This window comes from Macrosteles quadrilineatus, unplaced genomic scaffold (genome assembly GCF_028750875.1).
Source record: "Macrosteles quadrilineatus isolate MER2022 unplaced genomic scaffold, UCM_ALF_1.0 Scaffold_7__1_contigs__length_78375512, whole genome shotgun sequence".
In the NCBI taxonomy this organism is placed as follows: domain Eukaryota; kingdom Metazoa; phylum Arthropoda; class Insecta; order Hemiptera; family Cicadellidae; genus Macrosteles; species Macrosteles quadrilineatus.
The window spans coordinates 19,743,189-19,764,862 of record NW_026542600.1 but is presented as its reverse complement, the minus strand read 5'-3'; the positions used below and the strand labels follow the sequence as shown (position 1 = coordinate 19,764,862).

Sequence of the window (21,674 nt, the reverse complement as noted above, 5' to 3'; positions counted from 1 at the left end):
TGAACAACAGTGATTGGGTACGTTGTGAAGAATGTTCTCGTAGGCAGCCCTGCAGATTTCAAAATCTCTTTCACTTATATTTTTAATAGTAACTTCGTAGTAATCTTGTATGGATGGATTTGTACATCTCTTAGTAAGATTATTGTAAGATTGTCAATAAAAATTGCATGCCTACCAAAACATGGCATGCCTACCATTTTTTATAGCTGCTGTCTCCAACACTGTATCATCACCATAACTCACACAGCGGACACTCAAAATGGGGGGGGGGGGGTATTTTGAGACCTATTTTGAGACATATTTTTCCAGACCCCATTTATATGTTTATGATAATTAAAATAAATATTAATTTTTAAAATAAAAATAAATTAACCTTTTAAACGTAAGGGTGGAAAAAATGTTGTGTATCAACTCAAATTCATTTTATATTGTCTATTTATAATTCTCCTGGTTACTTTTATTTAACTTGCCAGTTTGATCCATGTACCGTTAGATCATACAATGTAGCGTCATATCTAACAAACTGAAACTAACCAAACCACATTGATTGTTCTATCATACCACCTTTCCCACTGCTACCACGATTATCACCACATGAAGGCTGGCCAGCTGATACATGAGAAAGGCAGTCAGTATTACAGATTTGAGATTATGCACTATTTTATGTTAATTTTAATTTCACACAAGTAGTCAGTTGAACTAATACATACCTCGTCTCTGTAGAGCCATAGACGCATGTCATCTGCTCGGAAATGAAGCCTTTCGCATAGGAAGTCGTAGACTTGATTGACAGTGGCCATTCTGCTGAATGTAGCCAAGTAGGCGAGATAACGCTTCGGAGCAGTCGGCAGGTTGGATACATATGCGTAGCCTGTTGTACCTACTGACATAGAAAGCATTCAAAGTCATTTGAATCCTTGAATAGCTGCTGTTTTTTACTCAGTTGTTCTTTTGAGCTCAAATTTACGGTATTGTATTGTACTAATAAAGATCTTTATTTGATGTGCATATCAACCTATGCTTAAGTTTATGATTTTCTTCCAAACTCTAGCAGGCATGAGGAGGTAGCGTATAGTAGCATTGCAAATTCGATGAATCTTTGAATAGCTGTCATTTTTGACTAGGTTGTCCTTTCGAATTTGCGTTTGGGGCAATGTGTTTTACTAACAAAGACCTTTAATGTGATACCAAACTCAACCTATGCTGCTATTTAAGAATTTCATCTGACTCCTAATGGGCCATCTAAGGGATAAAATAGTTATAATAGCTTAATAAAGTAGACATTTATGGTATATATCAATATACCAAGTCTTATTACTACTTTATATATAATGGTAAAAAATATATTACACCGATCCGGGATTTTTCAATCATACCTTATAGTTTACACTTTCTTACTTGAAAAAATGAAAAATGTCTTTATGTAAGAGGTGAAGTTAGGACTTGCAAGTCCTCTCTACCACTTAACCTCCAAAACATGAATAAAACTATACACTTATATAAATAATATTAAATAATCTTAATTATCATATTATAAGGGTAAACATAATGAAATTAAATTTACTAATTGGTCCTAAAAAAGTCCATTACTATTACTTATAAGGATTTTGTAATATTGAGGTTCACTAAGTCAAGGTTATAGTATTCAATCAGGATTGAAAAATATTATGATCAGGTTAAATATATCTTGGAATGAGAAAATGGCAGCTTCTACCTTAAAAGAGGTACAGGTAGGCCATAGTACACACAATATTTCATCCCCTGAGGGACTTTTTCAGGGGTAGAAAAAGATAGTTCTTGTTTCGCTAAACGTGTGTTTTATGGATCTTTTGAGTGTTCTATAGCCTAACTGTACCCCTTCTGAGGTAGCTTGCTGCTATTCCTTCATTCTACAAATCAAAATCCTGCCCTAGAGCCTTAAACAGATATATCTTTGCAAATTTAAGCATCTAGTATAGAAGATACTTACTAAGTGCTGCTGCTCCGTAACCCCCCACCATACCAGACCATGTGTTAGGCTGCTGAGGTAGCCTAGCAGGTTGGCTCTGGTGACGGAGCAACTTTACTGTGATGGGGTACAGCTCCAACTCAACCTGGCTACCCCCCTTGGGCAATATAACCTGGCAAAACACATTCAAATACAGTTGAGCCCCACTTAGGTCTTGTTATTGTAAACATCTAGTAAAGGGCAGTGGCAGATTAAGAGCATTAGCGAACCATCACAATTCCTTTAGTTTTTATTTTGATACAGTATTGTTTTATGGGGTTAATATTGTTAACTTTTTGACCATAAATAATTTTAGTTGGACATGGATTAAAATATATTTGTTCAAATGTGGTAATTCATTGCCAATCCATTGAGAAAATTGCAAACCAAGTAATCTACAGTCAGCAGACTCTTAGGCAGCGTAAAAAAAAACTCCCTAACAGTGTGCAAGCCAAATCGTAGCTAAGGAAAACAGGCGCCATGAATAGGCCAAAGAAACTTTTTTGTTCCTCAATGTTACACAGTTCATTGAAATAATTTATGAAAATAGCTGCATCACATATTCTTGAGAGGGCAGAATTCTGCACTAAACACATAGACTTTCAAGTGATCAACAATGACTGAAAATTGGTTTTGAAATGTGTCAGTTTTCAACTACATAGATTTAAGATTAACCTGACAATGTCCAATGCAACATTTTTGTATGACTAGTGCCAAATATAAATCTTGAACTATAAAGGTTTCCAAAGACAAAAATTACATATTAAAATAATTAAATTGCACACATCAAAAGTTTTAAATTACCTGGCGGGGTAGTGCAGGGGACCCTCCATACCACTGAGAAAGAGCTTTCCACAATGAATCGGGAACCAGTTCAAAGTCTCGGGATCGAATCCCAAAGTTCTTCTTGAGCTTTCCTCCCTCTCCAGTCAGACTATTAACCTGTAAATCAAATATTCCAATGATTAAATTAAAAATGTCTACGAAAAAGTTTAGTCTCTGACACTTAGTATTAAATATGACAAAAATTATATAATTATGAATGGTTTAGTTTTAAAATTATTTCTTGGGCTACCTATGATAAAGTTAAGAAGTAGAATACTCCATTGAAAAAAATTAGGCGGTTTTAGGGGAAGAAATGCATCCCCTCCACTTGATCCTATCTTTAAAACAATATGTCAACAGCTGAGGTTTGCCGAAACGTCTATCAGCTGCAACATATACATCAAGCAAAAAAGGTAGTGGGGGAATATCCATTGAAACCACCTAAATTTTGTGAATGGACTATAATAAATTAGTCACAATTAGAGTCACATTAATTAAAATGGCATCAACATACCAAAATTGAGTGTTTTATGAATTTTCAAGGACCTTACCTAGCAATTTTCAAGGATACATTATGTGTAAAATAAGGTCAATTCTCATTTGCCTACCATAGGTCTTCTTTTTAGGGAGTTTAGGTTAAAGTTCTTGGTTGCTCTCACTACGATCGTCAGTTTATTTGGTGAGCACAGGGGTACATTATCTTTACCATCCTTTTAAGTGAAACTTCATTTTTCATGCTCAAACTCTCAAATAACCGTTACAAAGATAATATTTGTTCCAGCTTTCAGAAATAAAATAAAATAAATGTATACAGCTGTGAATGAAGTACCTCAAATTTTGTAAATAGATTAAAATAGCAATGTAAATAGAATTTTTTGCTTGTATATATACTTTCTGATTATATTATACTTCCTGTTATTAGTTTTATCTAGTAATAGTAAATTGACAAGAGTTATCCTGTAAAGCAGTATATACTGAGGAACGCTTGCTAAATAAAGGCATATTTGATTTGATTTGAAAGATGAAAATTATCTTTTGGTTCAGACCATATATCACTTCTTAAAGTTAATAACAATTGGGGTTACACTATACAATTCTGTGGAATTTCGGGGATATCTGGGACCCAACTGAAATATCAGGGACTTTATCAGGAGATCGGAAATATCTTGGAGGTGTAGCCTCTCTCATTCAAAACAACTACAGTGCAATAAATTTAAGCGGAAAATAGAAAAGTATTGACACACTTGATAAATACTAATACAATAAACACATCTTAGTCAATTGTTAGCTATATTACTACCTTGAACATAGGAGGAGCAACCAGACCCGAGTTGTCGATGGGTCCAGGCTTGACAGGGTAGCGCCGGATGGGTCTCGGTGACTGGGATGGACTAGGAGTCACACTGAAACACAAATACCAGTTACTGAATCTAATTCAGTTAAGTATTTAGATAAACAACAATAGTGGTATTTGAACTAAAAATTTACCCTTTTTTTATCTTTTGTAGAAGAGTAAATTGTGTAAATTAAAATTGTAGCCTTAAATGCTATATTTATTTGTTATTAAGAAAAACAATTATTACCTAAGACTAAGGCCTGGAGGCTCTGATGGTTCAAGAGAGGTTATTCCAGTCACCACCACCTGAAAACAAAAAAAGATAATTAGGTGCAAATATTATTAATAATTGCATTAGTTGAAGTTACAAAATCTCTTTATGGACTTTGTAATATGTATGAAAAACTGCCAGTTGAAACTATTACAATCCTTTACTCACCCTAGTTCAAATTATATTTAGCACTTAATGAATTAAAGGTACGGTATCTAAGTGTAAGCTTGAATTCATATGAAAGCAGAAACAATTTAAGGACATAAAGACTTATAAAATGTTTTGGTGCAATTCCAAACAAATTAACAAGACTTTTATGGAACTTCATGTTCTGTGACTCAAAGTCAAGAGGTCTCATGGAGCTTGTTGTAAGTCCTTATACACTGTAATCAAGTTTCATGAAATTGGAAGTTAACGCATGTTTCTTGCCTCGTGTTATTATTATATGAGGTGGATGACTTTATGATCAACTATTAAGTTAGTTCTGTTAAATTTTACTAAAAAATGTAAATGTAAATTATTAGGTGCGGTTGTTTACACAAGGTATGTAGTTGTGTAAGTTTTCAGTTAAACCAGCCAATTCCACAGAAAAATACATAAATTTATTTCCCTAAACTAAAAGTACCGTACTTGTATGTAATGGTATATGTATACAGAGTATAATTCAATGATTTAACTTACTGGAGAGTTCTCAAGTGCCAGGCAGTTTTCTACGATAGTCCTCTTATTGCCTGTCAGTCGTTGAGCTACTCGCTTCAGGCTGCCAGTTGGGTTGTAATCTGATGATATAATATTGTTCAGAGAAACTTCACTGCCACTCATCTAAATGACACCACAAAATGACATATATCAATGTAAGAACCAGAATGGTAAATGAAATATAGTCGATGAATATTTGTTTTGATTGAGGACAACATAGTTACAGTTCTAACAGTTGGATTTGAAAATGAAACAATGAAACTCCAGAACTAGTGATTAAGAGTCCTTGGAGGCAAGGGGCCATCTTGGATAGTTTCAAACAGCTGCTGAAGGGTTAACTATCATCCAAAAATAGTTTTTTAACACCAAAGTCATTATAATGTAAATATCTAGTACACTGTGAGATTAGAAATGTTGTTTGTTGTTTTGAATGTATTGCCAGGGAGTCCATGAAAGCCAACGGCCATCTAGGATTTGCCTGTCATAAGAGCAATGTTAATTTTGTTATTTTCAAAAATCCGCTGAAGATTTTTAGTTATTTACCACCTAAAAATATTTGTTCAAATATCAAAGTTATTGTAATTAAAATAACTAGTATACTGAGAGATTGAAAATTTGCTTTGTAGATTCTAAATTGTTTTATAAGTTAAAACGTCTAGGCTCCATGGACTCTTAACGGAGAATTGAGGACTACACTAGGTATGCATCTTATTTTATCGAGACTAAAGTAACATACCAATGAATAGGGCAGAATAAACTAATCTATTTACCACCTAGTATATGCTCTCCCAATTTACTAATTAAATTGTGTTTGATAATTTAGTCATCTATTTCTAAGCTATGTGTATTTCAACATCCAGCCCCACCAACAACTTATTAAACATAAAATAACTATTTAAGCCATCTATAGTTCGTTTGTGATGATTATTTAGTAAAGGTGATTCCGAAAACTAGGCCCAAGTATCCAACACATAAGCAAGCTCGCAATTGTAGCACAAAGAATAATGTGTAGTGACAAATTCACAAACCAACAACATAGTTTACTATAGGAGCAGGAAAAATATCGATTCAGGTCAAAACCCTGTTTGACATATTTAATAAAGTATTTGACTCGTCATATCAATTAGTAACAGTGCTCGATTTGTAAAAAATGACGAGCCGGAACTGTAACTTATTTAATGTGATTAGCACCTATTTATGACAATATTTTTATCATTCCGAAAGAGAAGTACCGGAACTCTGTTCCCCCACAAATCGAGCACTGCTTAGTAGCATTGGCACTAGGAATAGTTAGGTAAAAACTCACACTTCCAAGGTTCCTGGGGTAGCCGACATACTCCAACCAAGACACCCACCAGTCCATGGCTATCAGGTACCAGAACTGACCAACACTGTAGCCCCTCCTCTCCTCCCTCTCTAACCACCCTCTGACAATCTCTCCTTCCTCTTGACTAGACGTGGGTCGCAGTCCCAGCACGATATGACACACCTGTCACATACAACTGTATACTACCTCAGTTGCATAGCTTAATATGTGAGAAGAATGTGAAACGAGATAATTGGTGAGGAAATGGAGTTGATGGTAATAAAGAGAAGGTTGAGAGGAAAACCTAGAAGATACTGGTGTGACGGGTAGTCACCAAAAATTATTTTCTAAATCTTGGGGTTATATTTCAAAAGTAAAAGACCTGGTAAATGGATTTCACAATGCATATACCAGTGTCAGAACATTGGCATTTAGTAGACAGAATTCTTGATGACACGTAGCTTGCTCAATCGACCGACCACAAAAACCGTAGACTTAGCAATTGTACTTTGGAGAGACTGAGGTCGGAGTTGACCGAAATGAAGACACTTGGCCCCAGTCATCTATCGGGGACACTTCGCCGGTCTCCGGGTTTTTGGTAAGGCGATTTCTTTATTAATATTTAACTTTATAATTTTTGTGATTGTCCAGGCTAACTTAACCTTTTAAAGTCAGTGATTGATTGATACTAATCGTAATCAATTTTATAATAATTGATTTCATATATAATTTGTGTGAATAAATATAGTGACTATTAAATTCCTGTTTGAATATATTAACGTGTCAAACAGAATTATAATTATTAGAGTTTGATATATAAATTTCATTTGCTTAGGCCTACTTAAATAAAAGGAGCCTGTAATTATTTTATCATCCATTTTTATTATTGTCTTTATTATTATCTTTATCATATTGTCCATCCACTTTATTTGAATAATGATTAAACATTCTTTTACCTCTCACTAAAGAATTCTTATTATTTAAATCGATCCCGGTTACGCCCCCGGTCACAATTTCAATCGTGGCAAATGGTGGAGACAGCCGTGTCTTAAGTTTTTACTTAAGAATAGTTCTTTTGTGTGTACATCAATAATTTCTTTTGTTTGAGTTACATCTTATATGTCTATAATTGTTAGGCCTTTGTTATTATTACCTGGACAATCGTTGTATGTTTTTGTGCATGCTAGAAAGTACGTAATTTCTATTTAGTGTTGTGTTTTATAAAAGTATTATCTATTTTTGATTTTGGGCGCATGATAAGCGATTTAAGCCGTTTGATATACCCTCGTTGAGAATAAATAGCTTGACGACAGTGAGCTGCAGCTCATGCTTAATTCTTGTTGTTAGGCCTCTGTATTAATCTAGTTTTAAAGTTGTTAGCCACTCTTTCGTTTTGTACGTCTTTTACCAGGTATTAGGGCTCGGTTATAATTAGCTTATTTACACGAATATTTTTGTTTTGTATTATTGAAGATTGCTTATCCGTTTTATTTAAATGACGATTGATAACATTAACGCTGTCTAAAGTTGAATTTTATATCTGTTTATGTCTTTTATTTTGTACCTATTGATAGGATGCGATAGGCTTCTATAGCGAGTTTAAAATTAGTAATGTGTTTCTTTAACGTAGGAATGTGTGGATTGATTTTGTTACATTAGCTATGTGAATTATTTTATTTAATAAATTTTTCATGTCATATAACAAAACTATGTGTAATGGCGAGTAACGGACGCACTACGTTTGTCAGACATTAAAAGCTGTAATAGAAAGGAGGTATTAAACTGGTATAAAAATTTAGGGCTAACTTATCCGGTAGACGCTGATCTAGACTATTTAAGAGGAAACCTTAGGTTGTTGAAACTTAAGTACGATCAAGATTCCAAACTTACTTTGTATAGTTCACCAAGTGAGTTCCACACTTATGATTCAGTTAATGAGTCTGATAATGAGATAACTTTAGATAATAGACAACTTCCATCTACCGCTAACCCCGCCCCCGTATATCAAAATACTGACATCCAGACCTTAGGTGCCGGCTCGGAATCGCATACCGTCGACCAGACCAACAGTTCACTTCCTACGTTTGAACCTTCAGAAGCCGTCACTATGAATAGGGAAAAATCTCCTTTTTATCAACCTGGAAATTTCACGGGAAAAGCTGGTCAGGATATTCACATATTTTTTAACAAATTTGAGCGTGCATCCAAGATAAACGCATGGGATGATAATAAAAAGGTCTTATATCTTCCCATGTATCTGGAAAACGCTGCATTGAGTTTTTTTGAAAATCTTGAAGTTAAAAACCCTCAGGCTACCTATGAAGCTTACAAAACTGCTTTCTTATCGAATTTTGCACCGGTTGAAATTAAAGAACTGCTTATGCTAGAGCTAAACTCACGAGTCCAACAACCTAATGAAACGGTAGCAGAATATACTGCTGATGTTGAAAAACTCTGCCGGCTGGTCGACTCGACAATGGACGAGTCCAAAATCTGCGGTCATATTCTAAAGGGGTTAAATCCTGCGATGTTACAGCAAATTTCTATTTTGGATAATACCACTCTAGGATTGTTAAAGGCGAACATTGCTAAATTTGAGCATGGTAATTACTTGTTAAGGCGTAGATTTGGGGTATTAGAACCTAAGCAGTCCAATCATGCTGATATTGAAGCCAAATTAAATTCTCTTACTGAAATGGTGCACGAGATACATGTTTCTGCTAAAACCGACAGAGTTAAACGCTATGGTAAAGATAGAGTCGACGACAGATCCTTAGACGACAGCAGGCGATCTCGTAGGGATATCTCGCCCTATACTCCACATAGCTCTCGTAGTTTACCACGTCATGAAGAAAATAGGTCGTCTAGTTCCCAAAAGTATCACCGATCACCTGCCAGGCGAGGAGAATAGGAGACCAAGTTATCGCCATTCCCCCGCCCGAACCAGCTATAATAATCGAGATGAAAGAGGACGTAGTCCTTACCGATCTGAAAGCCCTTACCACAATTCAAGGTCTTATACTCAGCTTAATTCGTATAGTGATCGTGACCGCTATCACCGCAGGGAAAATGTACATTATGGGGGTCGACCTGGTAAACAGGTGCATTTCTCTAACTTCCCCAGTCAGCCTTGTAGGAATTGTCATAACATGGGACATTTCACTGTTGACTGTCGTGCCCCTCGTTATAAAAAAAACTAATTAGGCCGGGGGATGATGAACCTCCCCCCGCTGGCCAAATACCTCGGAAGTTTAACGACAGTGTACATAGCATAGATAATGATGAGTGTAACATTTACAATCCATGCGTGCAAAAGCAATATCAGCAAAAGCATGTAAGGTTCCTTTCTGACTTTACAAAACAAATGAAAGCGGAAAGTGTTTGCAGCTCAGTTGTTACTCGGGGAATCAAGAAAAGATATCCTTTGCATGTGAACGGACTAATGGAGGGCGGTGAAGTAGCTATACTCTTAGATTCTGGAGCTAATATTTCATGTGTAAATAGCAAGGAGCTCAGAGAATCAAAATATATTATCAAGCCAACTAACGCACTCCTCACTACAGCGGGTAAAACCCATTTAAATGTGTTAGGTGAAGCAGAAGTGGAATTTCGCATAGACTCTAAGTGTTTTGTACATAATGTGTTTGTAGTAGAGGAACTAAATTGTTCTTTACTGCTAGGAAATGATTTCTTGTCTCAGTATTGTACAGTACTCGATTATGATAAGCGAACAGTTACGTTCTCGTGCCAGGGTCAACGTACAGAGTTGCCGATGCTAGGTAACTGGACACGCACTTCCGCGCGCAATGATGAGTCAGCCGCTACACGTAGTGCCCCAGTACAAATAGTCTCAGTCGATTTATTCGATGCTCCCCAAAACTTTACACTAGATGCATCCAACGTGACTCATACTTGGGAACACTTTTCCACGAGCCCCAAAACGTGACTTTAAGCCCTATTTTTAATGGTATCTCTGATGTTGTAGAATCTGATATTCTAACGATAGTACCTAAATCGGACCCTCTACTTCCTACCTTCTCAGGAAGTATAAATGATAGTGGCGGGAACAAAATAGATATAAACCCACAGTTAACGCCTTCTCAATTCAAATTAGCACAGGAGCTAATAAATTCTTACAGGGACGTGTTTGCTAAGGACGATACAGACTTAGAGGAAGCAAATATTCCCCCGTACGAGATAAGAGTTAAGTCAGAGGAACCCGTAGCCCTACCTCCCTATTGGTTAGGCCCCAAAGAAATGGAAGAATTAGATAGACAGGTGGACGGTTTATTAGAAGCTGGTGTTATTGAACACTGTCAGAGCCAGTATGCTGCACCTACTTTCATGGTGAAGAAACCTGGGGGAAAGTTTTGTTTAGTACATAATTATAAGAAAATTAACGAACTAATAGTGGATGACAAATATCCTTTCCCCCGAATAGATACTATCCTTGAGACTTTGGAAGGTGCGTCATTCTACTCTCAAATGGACGTAAATCAGGCATTTTTTCAACAGCCAATAGCCCCCGAGCATAGGGATTATACAACTTTCATAACCCACAAGGGGTTGTATACCCGTCTCCCTCAGGGAATGAAAACTAGTCCAAATGCTTTCCAGCGATCAATGAACAGGGTTTTTGCGGGATTGCTGTTATCACGGAATAGTTTTATACATTGACGACTTGGTCGTGTATGGTAACACTTTTGACTCGCAGCTTAAGAGTTTAGAAGAGACATTCAAAAGACTTAGGACCGCTCGTTTGAAACTTAAGACATCTAAATGTCATTTTTTCTACACTAAAATAGAAATATTGGGGCATGAAGTACAGCCCAATGGTATAAGGCCCCTCCAGGAAAATATTCGGGCTATACAGGATTTCCCCCGTCCCCGTAAAGTCAAAGACGTGCGGAGTTTTCTGGGTACTGCGTCATACTATAGGAAATTCATCCCCAAGTACAGTGAAATCGCTCATCCGTTAACGCAGTTAACCAAGAAGGAGCACTGCGATTCGCGTAGCTTACCATGGTCAGAAGAGCATGAAACGGCCTTTAAGGCGTTAAAAGATGCGTTGACTACTCCACCCTTACTAGCTCATTTTAGTGACAACCTTGACACAGTGGTTATGTGTGACGCAAGTCGAGTAGGAGTCGGTGGAGTGCTGTGTCAGTACCAAGTGGACGGAACATTGCGACCCGTTGCTTACGTCAGCAGAACGTTGAAGAATACGGAGAATCGTTGGACTGTGTCTGAATTAGAACTTTTAAGTGTGGTGTTTGTAGTGAATTATTTCCGTTCGTTGTTACTAGGTAGACATTTTACTATTTACAATGACCACGCTAGTCTTCAGTATTACAAGAACATTAAGAATTTGAGTTCTAGGCTAAATCGGTTGGCTATGAAACTGATTGACTTTGATTTCACGATAACACATAGGCCTGGTGCGGTAATGAGGGTCCCGAATGGACTGAGCAGGAACCCGATCAACGTGGAAATAGACAATGAAGCAGTTGCTGAGGAGATGCTGATAAACCTGGTCACTCAAGTTAACATTCACAAACTCCAGTTAGAAGACGAGTATCTCTTAAGCATTCGTAATGCACTTCATGATCCTGTAGGAGCACGTGGGAAGATTAGAAGAGCCTCTAGAATGTATGTCTTAAAAGACGATATTCTTTACTACAAATCCAACTTTAGGAATGGGAACAAACTTTTGCTAGCCGTCCCAACTGCTCTAGTAAAAGATATACTAAATGCATTCCATGATAGCTTATCTTCTGGTGCACATTCGGGAATAACAAAGACAGCGTACAAAATAGGAATGCGATACTATTGGCCGACAATGAATAAAGACATCGCTACCTACGTCCGATCTTGTTTAGATTGCCAACTTAGGAAAACCGACAAACGAAAGCCTGCGGAGATACAGATAGATTGTGAAGATACAGATAGATTATCTCGGTCCCCTTCCTAGATCCAACAAGAAACAATATATAATTGTGGCAACGGATGTTACCACAAGATACGCAGTCACCAAAGCCGTGGAGAAAGCAGACGCAAAAACTACAGTAAGATTCATATTGGAAACAATACTACCAAGATTCGGGTGTGTTCAAGAGGTCCAGACTGATCGAGGAACACACTTCACTGCGGACATCTTGAAACAGCTTCTCGACGCCCTAGGAATCCAGCATAAGAAGAGTTCGGCATATCGGCCACAGTCACAGGGTTTCACGGAGCGCTTCAACGGGACGCTGTTGGACATGCTTCATTTCTACTCTAACAGCCAGCATACCAACTGGAGCAAGTTTGTGGACAATGTGACATTCGCCTACAACACGTCAATACAGGAATCCACCGGACACTCACCATTCTATCTGCTGCACGCTTATGAGCCTCTTCATCCCATCGATTTGGCCATCCTCCCAACAATCCCGGACAACGACATCTTAGAAGCAGTCAAGAGAATCCACGATGTGCGAGAGAAAATCCCAGACATCCTCCACAAAGCCCAGCAGCGCCAGAAGACCCGTCATGATGCAGGACACACACCACGGCATTACGATCCGGGTGACAAGATACTTCTAGCAACTCCCCACTCTAGCGAAGGATCAAAGAAATTGGCCCCCTCCTATCGTGGACCATTTGAAGTGAGGAAGAAGCTCTCGGACCTCAACTACGAGATTCATCTTCAAAAGGCGGGAAAATGGACAACAGACGTAGTCCATGTAAATAGGATGAAACCATTCTATGATAGAAGAGAGTAGTTGTAGAGTAGCATAGTTATATCAATTAAGTAGGGACTATTATTTGACGTAAATAAATTGTATTTGGATTTTTCTCTTAGGTAGTGTAGTAAATATAATACGTAGAATGAAAGGTTTTATGTTATACTATAGCAAATCAACAATTGGTTAAAGCAAATCTCCTAAAAAAAGGTACTAGGTATTTGTAAAAAGGATTATTTAATAGTAGGTAGATTTAGGTGTAATACATTGTAATAATATAGGTCAACAATCCACACATATATTCATTAATTAGAACATTAATTTAGTGTTTGCCCTACTATCACACAATCACTGATCTTCATGAATAGGAAAATTATAACAGCAACAGTTTATAATTGGCATATTTTTTATCTCTTTTTACTTTCGAAACTGTTGCTAATAATTAATTATTTTTTTGTTCGCCTTGCCATAAAACCATAAAAAAATTAAAAAAAACAACTTTCTTTATATTACATAACATACATACAACCACTAACACATGTTGTTTCTTTCTGTTTACATATATCCATGGGAGCTGAGATGCCAAAGACAGTCAACAACACATCGCTGAGTTGCACATAGTCCGCATGGTCGCCGCCACACCCGACACTAGTCTACTATCTACGCTGACGCCACCAGTCTTTGCCACAACCTAATCCACGGCCGCTCTACATCTCTACCGTCTTCTCATCAACACCAATTAAGAATCTAAATTTGACATTGTTAATTTTCAATTGCACAGGTTCCTTTTAATAGACATGGGGACCATGTCTAACTGGGCGGGGGTAATATGACGGGTAGTCACCAAAAATTATTTTCTAAATCTTGGGGTTATATTTCAAAAGTAAAAGACCTGGTAAATGGATTTCACAATGCATATACCAGTGTCAGAACATTGGCATTTAGTAGACAGAATTCTTGATGACACGTAGCTTGCTCAATCGACCGACCCACAAAAACCGTAGACTTAGCAATTGTACTTTGGAGAGACTGAGGTCGGAGTTGACCGAAAGGAAGACACTTGGCCCCAGTCATCTATCGGGGACACTTCGCCGGTCTCCGGGTTTTTGGTAAGGCGATTTCTTTATTAATATTTAACTTTATAATTTTTGTGATTGTCCAGGCTAACTTAACCTTTTAAAGTCAGTGATTGATTGATACTAATCGTAATCAATTTTATAATAATTGATTTCATATATAATTTGTGTGAATAAATATAGTGACTATTAAATTCCTGTTTGAATATATTAACGTGTCAAACAGAATTATAATTATTAGAGTTTGATATATAAATTTCATTTGCTTAGGCCTACTTAAATAAAAGGAGCCTGTAATTATTTTATCATCCATTTTTATTATTGTCTTTATTATTATCTTTATCATATTGTCCATCCACTTTATTTGAATAATGATTAAACATTCTTTTACCTCTCACTAAAGAATTCTTATTATTTAAATCGATCCCGGTAACGCCCCCGGTCACAATTTCAATCGTGGCACTGGAATACAGGCTGAAAAGAGATTTTGATAAAAGAGGGAGTGAGATGGTAGATGGGAGAGAAAGAGGAACCTTCAAGGGCTGGGAATAAGTTATTGGAAGAGGATATGTTAAATTTAAACATTATATTGTATTGTATTGAGGATATGTTGTATATGTTATATATATACCGGTAATGCAAATGCCCAATAACTTTTTAAGCTAAGGAGGAAACAGATACAACTACTTAAATGAACAAAATAAAATAAAAATACACTCTTGTTTACTAACAAAAAGTCTGAATCAAAGTTCAAATTACTAAAAATATTACTGAACACAGGATGTTGATAGCACAATCAAACACAAAAGTGTATTACAGTGAGTAATGTACTCACAGCAAACTACACAAAAGGATCATATACACCTCAGTACCGTATGATAAAGGTTATATGTTCAACCAGCAACATAAATGTTTTACAAATAAGTGTAAAAAGAGCCATACCACTTTAACTTTGCCTGTCTAAAGAAATTTTTTTTAACTTCAATCATTACCGTACTTATTTTCATTGTTGAAGAACCAACCTGAAATAGAAGGCATAGAAAGTCCATAGAGAGATTATTCTCCATGGACCAAATAAGATACTCCTCAATAGTTAAGCCTTTGGGTGAAGCACGCTTCCTCAACTCTGACAATACTTCTTCTTCTTCCTTACTAGCGTCACATCCTGAAATCAATTAATCATGTCAGTAGATTTTATACTGTTATTTATTTCAAATTCTTAAGAACTCTCACATTAACACACTAATGTCTTGTATTTGGACAAAAATGACATAATTTGCACTTAAGAGAATTAAATAAAACTAAGAGAGAACAACAATTTTTTTGAAAAAAACTTTTGTGGAAAAAAATTAAAGGAAAACCATTGGAGCTGTCAAATTGATGTTAAAGTTCATCATTAGTTGTTTTAGTATGAGTTGTGTTTGAAGGATTTATTAAAAAGCTGTGTGATGCATGATCAATAACAAAAACAACATAAATGTGGTAATCATATTTACAAAAAGTCATGAGCTTTGAAAAGTCTATGTTCAAATTTGAATTTAAAACGGTATACTATGGTAACATCTTATGAATTGCTTACCCAAAGAATCAAACACTACAATCTGAAAATAGTCAGCTAAGGGAGTATTCATGGTGCAATAAAATTTATAAATGTGCTATTTTATAGAATTTTAGCCTTGCATTAACTACAGTACCCCAAGGTTTAAATATATTTAAATAGTTTAAAATCAATATTTAACATACTAATGTAGCCTATTACAAAATGTGTGATTATTTACCCATTCAGATTCTCATAATGATTACATTTGCCAAGCATTATGACTTTTTACCACTTTACGGTAGCAATTTTAAAAACTCAATTGGCTATAATTTATAATGATTTATAAATAAAAATAATAATTTCTTTTGTTACTTAAACCTACAATTAAGTTATTAATATTGCTTAAATATTAATACTTATAATTGTCAAATTTCAGAAGTCGTTAAAAATTAATCATTTTTGGAATCTATCAAGAAATCTTTGTAAGATTTTGGGGTTTTCACTTGACGTCTCTCAGGATTTGATGCATAAAAGATCCTGTCAACCTAATTTAAAAAAAATCTATAAACTTGTATTTTTAAATACAAATTTAAATGCAAAATGTCACTAAATTAAATACTACTAAGTCTTACCAAGTTTTGGTGTCATAGTGTGGTTCTCGTTGCGTACGTGAAGTAGGACTGTCACCATATGTTTGATCTCGCTTTCGGAAAGATAACCATCACGATCAAGGTCAAAAACCTTGAAGCAGACTGAAAACAAATTTTTGACATGAACAACTATAAAAAGAAAACTAGTTTCAATGATTTTAAAGATCATAGCCAGTGATAATTTGTTAAAATTTAATTGGAAGATAACTAATTCTACCAAAGGGAAATTCAATCTTATATGTTTAATTGTTTGGGTTTCAAATCAATAGACCACACGTGAATTTTTAGGAGTTGCATCAACCCACATGGGTAAAATATTTACTGAGGGCACCTAACTGCCTAAATTGTTTTCTGATTGCGTTTAAGGTCCTGATGTGGCCATATACAAGGGTTTACTGTAAATATGTAAAAAATAAGTTAAGGTGATCTTGATTACCTCTAATTGGACATCAATAATTGTAAGCTCATCCAAAATGAATAGGTCTCTTTGAACATTGGAGATAAAAGGGAAAACTCACACTTTTGCCGTTCTGCCATCGGGCCCCTGGTGGCGGCTGAGATACCACACGCCATCTCCTTGAAGTCTATGTGGTTGTCTCTGTTCTCATCAAAGGCTGCAAAGACTCCAGCACACACAGTCAACGGTACAGGAGGACTTATCAGGGGTCGGAGAGTGTCCAAGTCTAACTTCCCAGTTCTTGATTCCCCCTTCAGAACCCAGTAGCGCTTCTCAAGCTCAATGATGTCCCTCTCTTCCACTGTAACCAAAACTAACTTGTATCAAAAGTGTAAAATATAATAATTTGTTGAATTAAACACCTAAAACCAACAGTCACTACTCTGAACAAATTGGGACCAGCCCTGTTCGGTTTACCAAATTATTCGGATTAGTCTGAAATGTAGTAAAATTACAAAAAAATATAACAATAATATAACAATGTATTTTAGTGACAGCAAATGATCATATCGTTAAATGTTACTCCTCAGTCCTCAATAGTTTTGGCCTAATCGGAGGTCTTAACTTTATTTACTTATGACCAAGTGATAAAATTTTTGTTAATTTTATTTCTATTGTTAAATGTTACCTAACACAATAAGAACTGAACCATATTTTTTTTTGTACATTGAGATTATTTGTTCATAAAGAAGAAGAATAAATTTTAATTTATAACAAAAATAAGTTGCTTTTATCTGCTAAAGAATGAACTTATAACTTATTTTAACATGAATGAAGAGTTACACATAAAAGGTATTTTTGTTGTTATTGTTATTTTAACTTAAAATAAAACTGTTTGTATATTTAAATGAACAAATAAAGAATATGTAAAAAACAATAAGTTATCATCTTCAAATACTTACAATGCCCTACTTTTGATCTTGAAATTCTTTTCTTCTTTGCAGTGTGAAAACCACATGGATATGAAAATTGTTTATAAAACCAACATGAATAATACATTGTTCAGCTCAATGTTTAAAAAACCAACTATAAAATTTAAAATCCATAAAAAGGTTTGATTGTGAAATACGTATGTCTATTTAACACATAACACAGTTCACATTCCTCATTGCCAAGTGCTTCCAATATTCCAGATACTGGATGAAGCCAAGCATTATTAAGATAATCTTGTGCATGCCAAATGTGCATTGTTCAAGCAGCAACGGCAATCGTAAAGATAAACATCATTAAACTGGATGATTTAAGGCCTTCCGATACTTTAGTTTTATCAGCACTAAACGCATCCTATGAACCTACTTTTATCATTTTTTCTTGAAAATCAGAATTGTTTTTGTGATAGTGAAATCATTAGAATTGTGTTAGAAATTTAATTGCTAAAAATATTTAATATTTGTTAGATTGTCTAATCACTGCAATTATTCATGGTGAAAATGCTTTAACAAATGAATAATCAAGTCACTTTCTTATTTGTTTGATATATTTAATAAAGTGTTAATAGGCCTACTTAGTACTTTGTTATGATATATTTAATACCTTTTTATCACTAAAAATATATATGGCTAATTTTTTAGTTTTTATAAACACCATTTAAATTGACTATATCGCACCAAATTTTGAATGACCAAAATTAAAGTTTTTATAAATATATATGTAAAATAATGTATGTAATTTGAATTAGAATTTTTTAGTTTCTGAGGTAATAATATAGGCAAAGTTGAAACGATAATAACATATTTATTTGAATAAGTTAAAACAATTAGGTATGGCAAATGTATTATTTCATCCTATACTATTAAACATTTAATCATACCTAATAAATCTAATATTTTTCAAATATGGTTTGTTTTTTGAAATGTTTTAATGAAAATCCAATCAATACAATTTGAAATCGGTTAATTCTAGAGGCTTGATGCAGCGGAGGGATTTCATTTCTTTGAGTTTCCTGTGTGTTCAAAACAAAACCAGCACAGCAGGGTTAACACCATTGGTTAGGAAAAAATCGAGACGGGCCCCCCTCCCCTCGGATTAACATGGGCATGAACACAGGCACAAGGGACCGAAATAGGGACTGTCCGGAGGGGTGGAAACCCTGCTGCACAGACACTATTATATTTTTTATTACTGTGATAAAGATAGGAACAAATGTCAGTAGATTCCTTGTAAAGCTAGTTTAAACCAAATAGTTTTTTTTATTCAGGGTGAATGAAACAACCCCCATTTTTACCCAGATAGGTGGTTTATCTGAGCATCAGTTCCAGTTGATCCGGTGCCGGTGTCGGTTAAGACAAAGTCTTTTGTAATAGTACAACATTTGTTATACTGTATATAATGAACTTACAGTGTGTAACCCCAGCAAGTGTCTGGTAGAATGTGGGGGTCTCCATTTCATTGCTGATAGTGACTGTACAAGGCTCACACAGAAGCCAACGACTGAGTGAAGTGGCGTCTGGGTACTCCTTCAGCCACTCACGGAACTCTTCATATGTTGCTTGGTCTTTCCTCCTCTGTAATAATCATGTTTAAAAGGTTAACTTGCACAATTTAATAATGCAACAGACTAATCATATATTAAGGATGTAGATAGTTTGACAACTGGTTTAAAGCTAGGTTGTTAAGTTACCAGACAATATATACAATATTCAAAGTTTTCATATTTCTAAAAGTTTAAATTCTGATATCATAAGTCATTTTTATTTGATTTGAAGAGGGATTTTCCACAGTAATATACATTACACAATAGGCCTACTTCATTTCCCTAAATTTAGAAACATGGGAGTGGTGCTAACCACGTAAAAAAGATTAGAGTGAGAAGATAATGAACATTGTAGAATATTATGCTGCATTAGTGCTGTATTTTGATGCTAGACAAGCTTTTAAATATTCTTTGCCTGTTTTTATTTTCCAAAAGAACAAAAATCAATGAAAAACTTCCAGATAGCTTTGAAGATGATTTCATCACTTCTTCAAGACTCCACTTTAATATAAAGAGCACCAAAATACCAAAGAAATTTGTTTTAAAATTATTTATTGCTGATTTTTTTTTTTTTTAATTACAGTAGGACTCCTTGCATAATCTGACTGCAGTCTCCTATCGGTGACAATATCATCACAGTAATATTTAATTGTGGCAAAAATCTGTCCATTATGGACAAATCTTCAGCCGTTATGGTCATCCCCTGTAATCACAGTCAAATCTAGGACATCTTCTGAAGTAATGGAAACATTATCATCGTCTACCGCAAAATCCAGTTTCACTATCCCAGCATGGTCCCGATCCTGTAAGTGTTGGATTAGTGGGGTTGTACTGAATGTTAAATTACACTAAACAGCAGTCAATAAAGCAGTTATAAACTGAAAAGCCAATTCATTTGTTCATTATGGGACCAGCTGGTCTAGTGGTTACAGTGTGGAACAGCTGTCCTGGAGACCTTGGTTCAAATCCCGCCAGTCACCAATGGACTTAATAAGTAATATCGTGGTTTGGAGACAACCTATTTAAAACTTTCTCTAGAGAACTAACTCCACTAAAAGACTTGTGTTTCAAGATAGTACTCCAAATATAAATGAACCTGATTGAACGTACCTCATTGAACAGGCTTCCGATTGAGTCGGGTATATAACCACTCTCACATACATGTAGATGTTTCTGGAATTCTTCTCTGACTACATGAGTGCCACTCTCATTGGAATACAGCATAAACAAAACTGTCGACAAAATAATGAGATTAGTCATCTGATAAAACTGTGTTCTCCAGGATATCATTTTACTTGACAAGTCATAAAAATACAGCTAAAATAAATAAACACCAGCCAAGCATGATTAAATTGTTCAACATGTTTTACTTTCATTACATTTTTACAACTAGCAAACTAGCTTAAATGAGAAAGACCTAAAATGACAAGCTGTTGAATTGGAATGTTTAGTAGGTAATTAAAACCTAAGATTTGTAAAAGTTTAAACAAATCTGTATGTATTATTTTTAAGTTTTTTTGTAGAATATTGGATTTTTGAGGGCCTTAAAATGTTAGAATATCTTAAATAGATAAATTTGTGTAGCCTATTTAAAAATATATATTTTATTTATTTTATTATTGTGGTTCAGGCAATACCAAGATGTTGATAATTACTACCCACTCTTGGTAAGTATGATCTTAACCAAGTATTATCCAAAATAACAATTACAAACGTGGCAAATAATTGGTTTAATCATGAAACCACAAACCAATAACTAAAATAACTTGGAAGCAGCATTGATCCCTGCTCCCATCATCACAATGCAGCGATGGCATGTAGGCGTAAGCCTAACACCTTGGTGACCTAGATTGGATTTCATAGGTTCTGATAACATGTCAATTATCATGCACGGAGGCATGCTTTATCAGTGCATTAGTGGGACTCTAATTCCTACTGTTACAGAACCACTGGAGCCAGATAAAAAAATATGTGATCAAACTCCTGTATTTTCAGTTAGCAATAAGAAAATTCAGAGCTGAAATGAAATAATGAATTTAAATAACTTTAAAACTATTTCTAGGTATAACAAAGCTTGACTCAAAAATATTTAATTTAACAAAGAAAAAGAACAAATTGAATCTGGAAAATTTTAAGAGTATAAATGGCAAAAATATTGAAAATGTGCTATAAATATTTCAATTATTTATTTAGTGATCTGAATATTTCGTCTAGGTATACTTTAACTGAATATATTTATATTTCTGAATATAAAAGCATGGTTATAGACTGTACAACTGTAAATTTTCATTTGGGAAAATGGTTTTTAAAATAGCACCTTGCTTTACAT

At 35.1% G+C, this 21,674-nt stretch overlaps 1 protein-coding gene across 1 annotated transcript in view; it reads right to left on the bottom strand.

Annotated features, from left to right (window-relative positions):
• Positions 1 to 21,674, bottom strand: part of LOC128997888 (ubiquitin carboxyl-terminal hydrolase 32-like) — a 91,948-nt gene that overhangs the window by 58,451 nt on the left and 11,823 nt on the right. Inside the window, exons 4-15 of the mRNA XM_054423672.1 lie at positions 20,456 to 20,577; positions 19,211 to 19,376; positions 16,934 to 17,173; positions 16,398 to 16,517; positions 15,248 to 15,390; positions 6,425 to 6,607; positions 5,101 to 5,241; positions 4,396 to 4,454; positions 4,113 to 4,215; positions 2,792 to 2,929; positions 1,970 to 2,120; positions 711 to 880 (exon numbers count right to left, since the gene is read on the bottom strand). Coding sequence (XP_054279647.1) covers positions 711 to 880; positions 1,970 to 2,120; positions 2,792 to 2,929; positions 4,113 to 4,215; positions 4,396 to 4,454; positions 5,101 to 5,241; positions 6,425 to 6,607; positions 15,248 to 15,390; positions 16,398 to 16,517; positions 16,934 to 17,173; positions 19,211 to 19,376; positions 20,456 to 20,577 — 1,736 coding nt within the window. The remainder of the gene's footprint in view (positions 1 to 710; positions 881 to 1,969; positions 2,121 to 2,791; positions 2,930 to 4,112; positions 4,216 to 4,395; positions 4,455 to 5,100; positions 5,242 to 6,424; positions 6,608 to 15,247; positions 15,391 to 16,397; positions 16,518 to 16,933; positions 17,174 to 19,210; positions 19,377 to 20,455; positions 20,578 to 21,674) is intronic.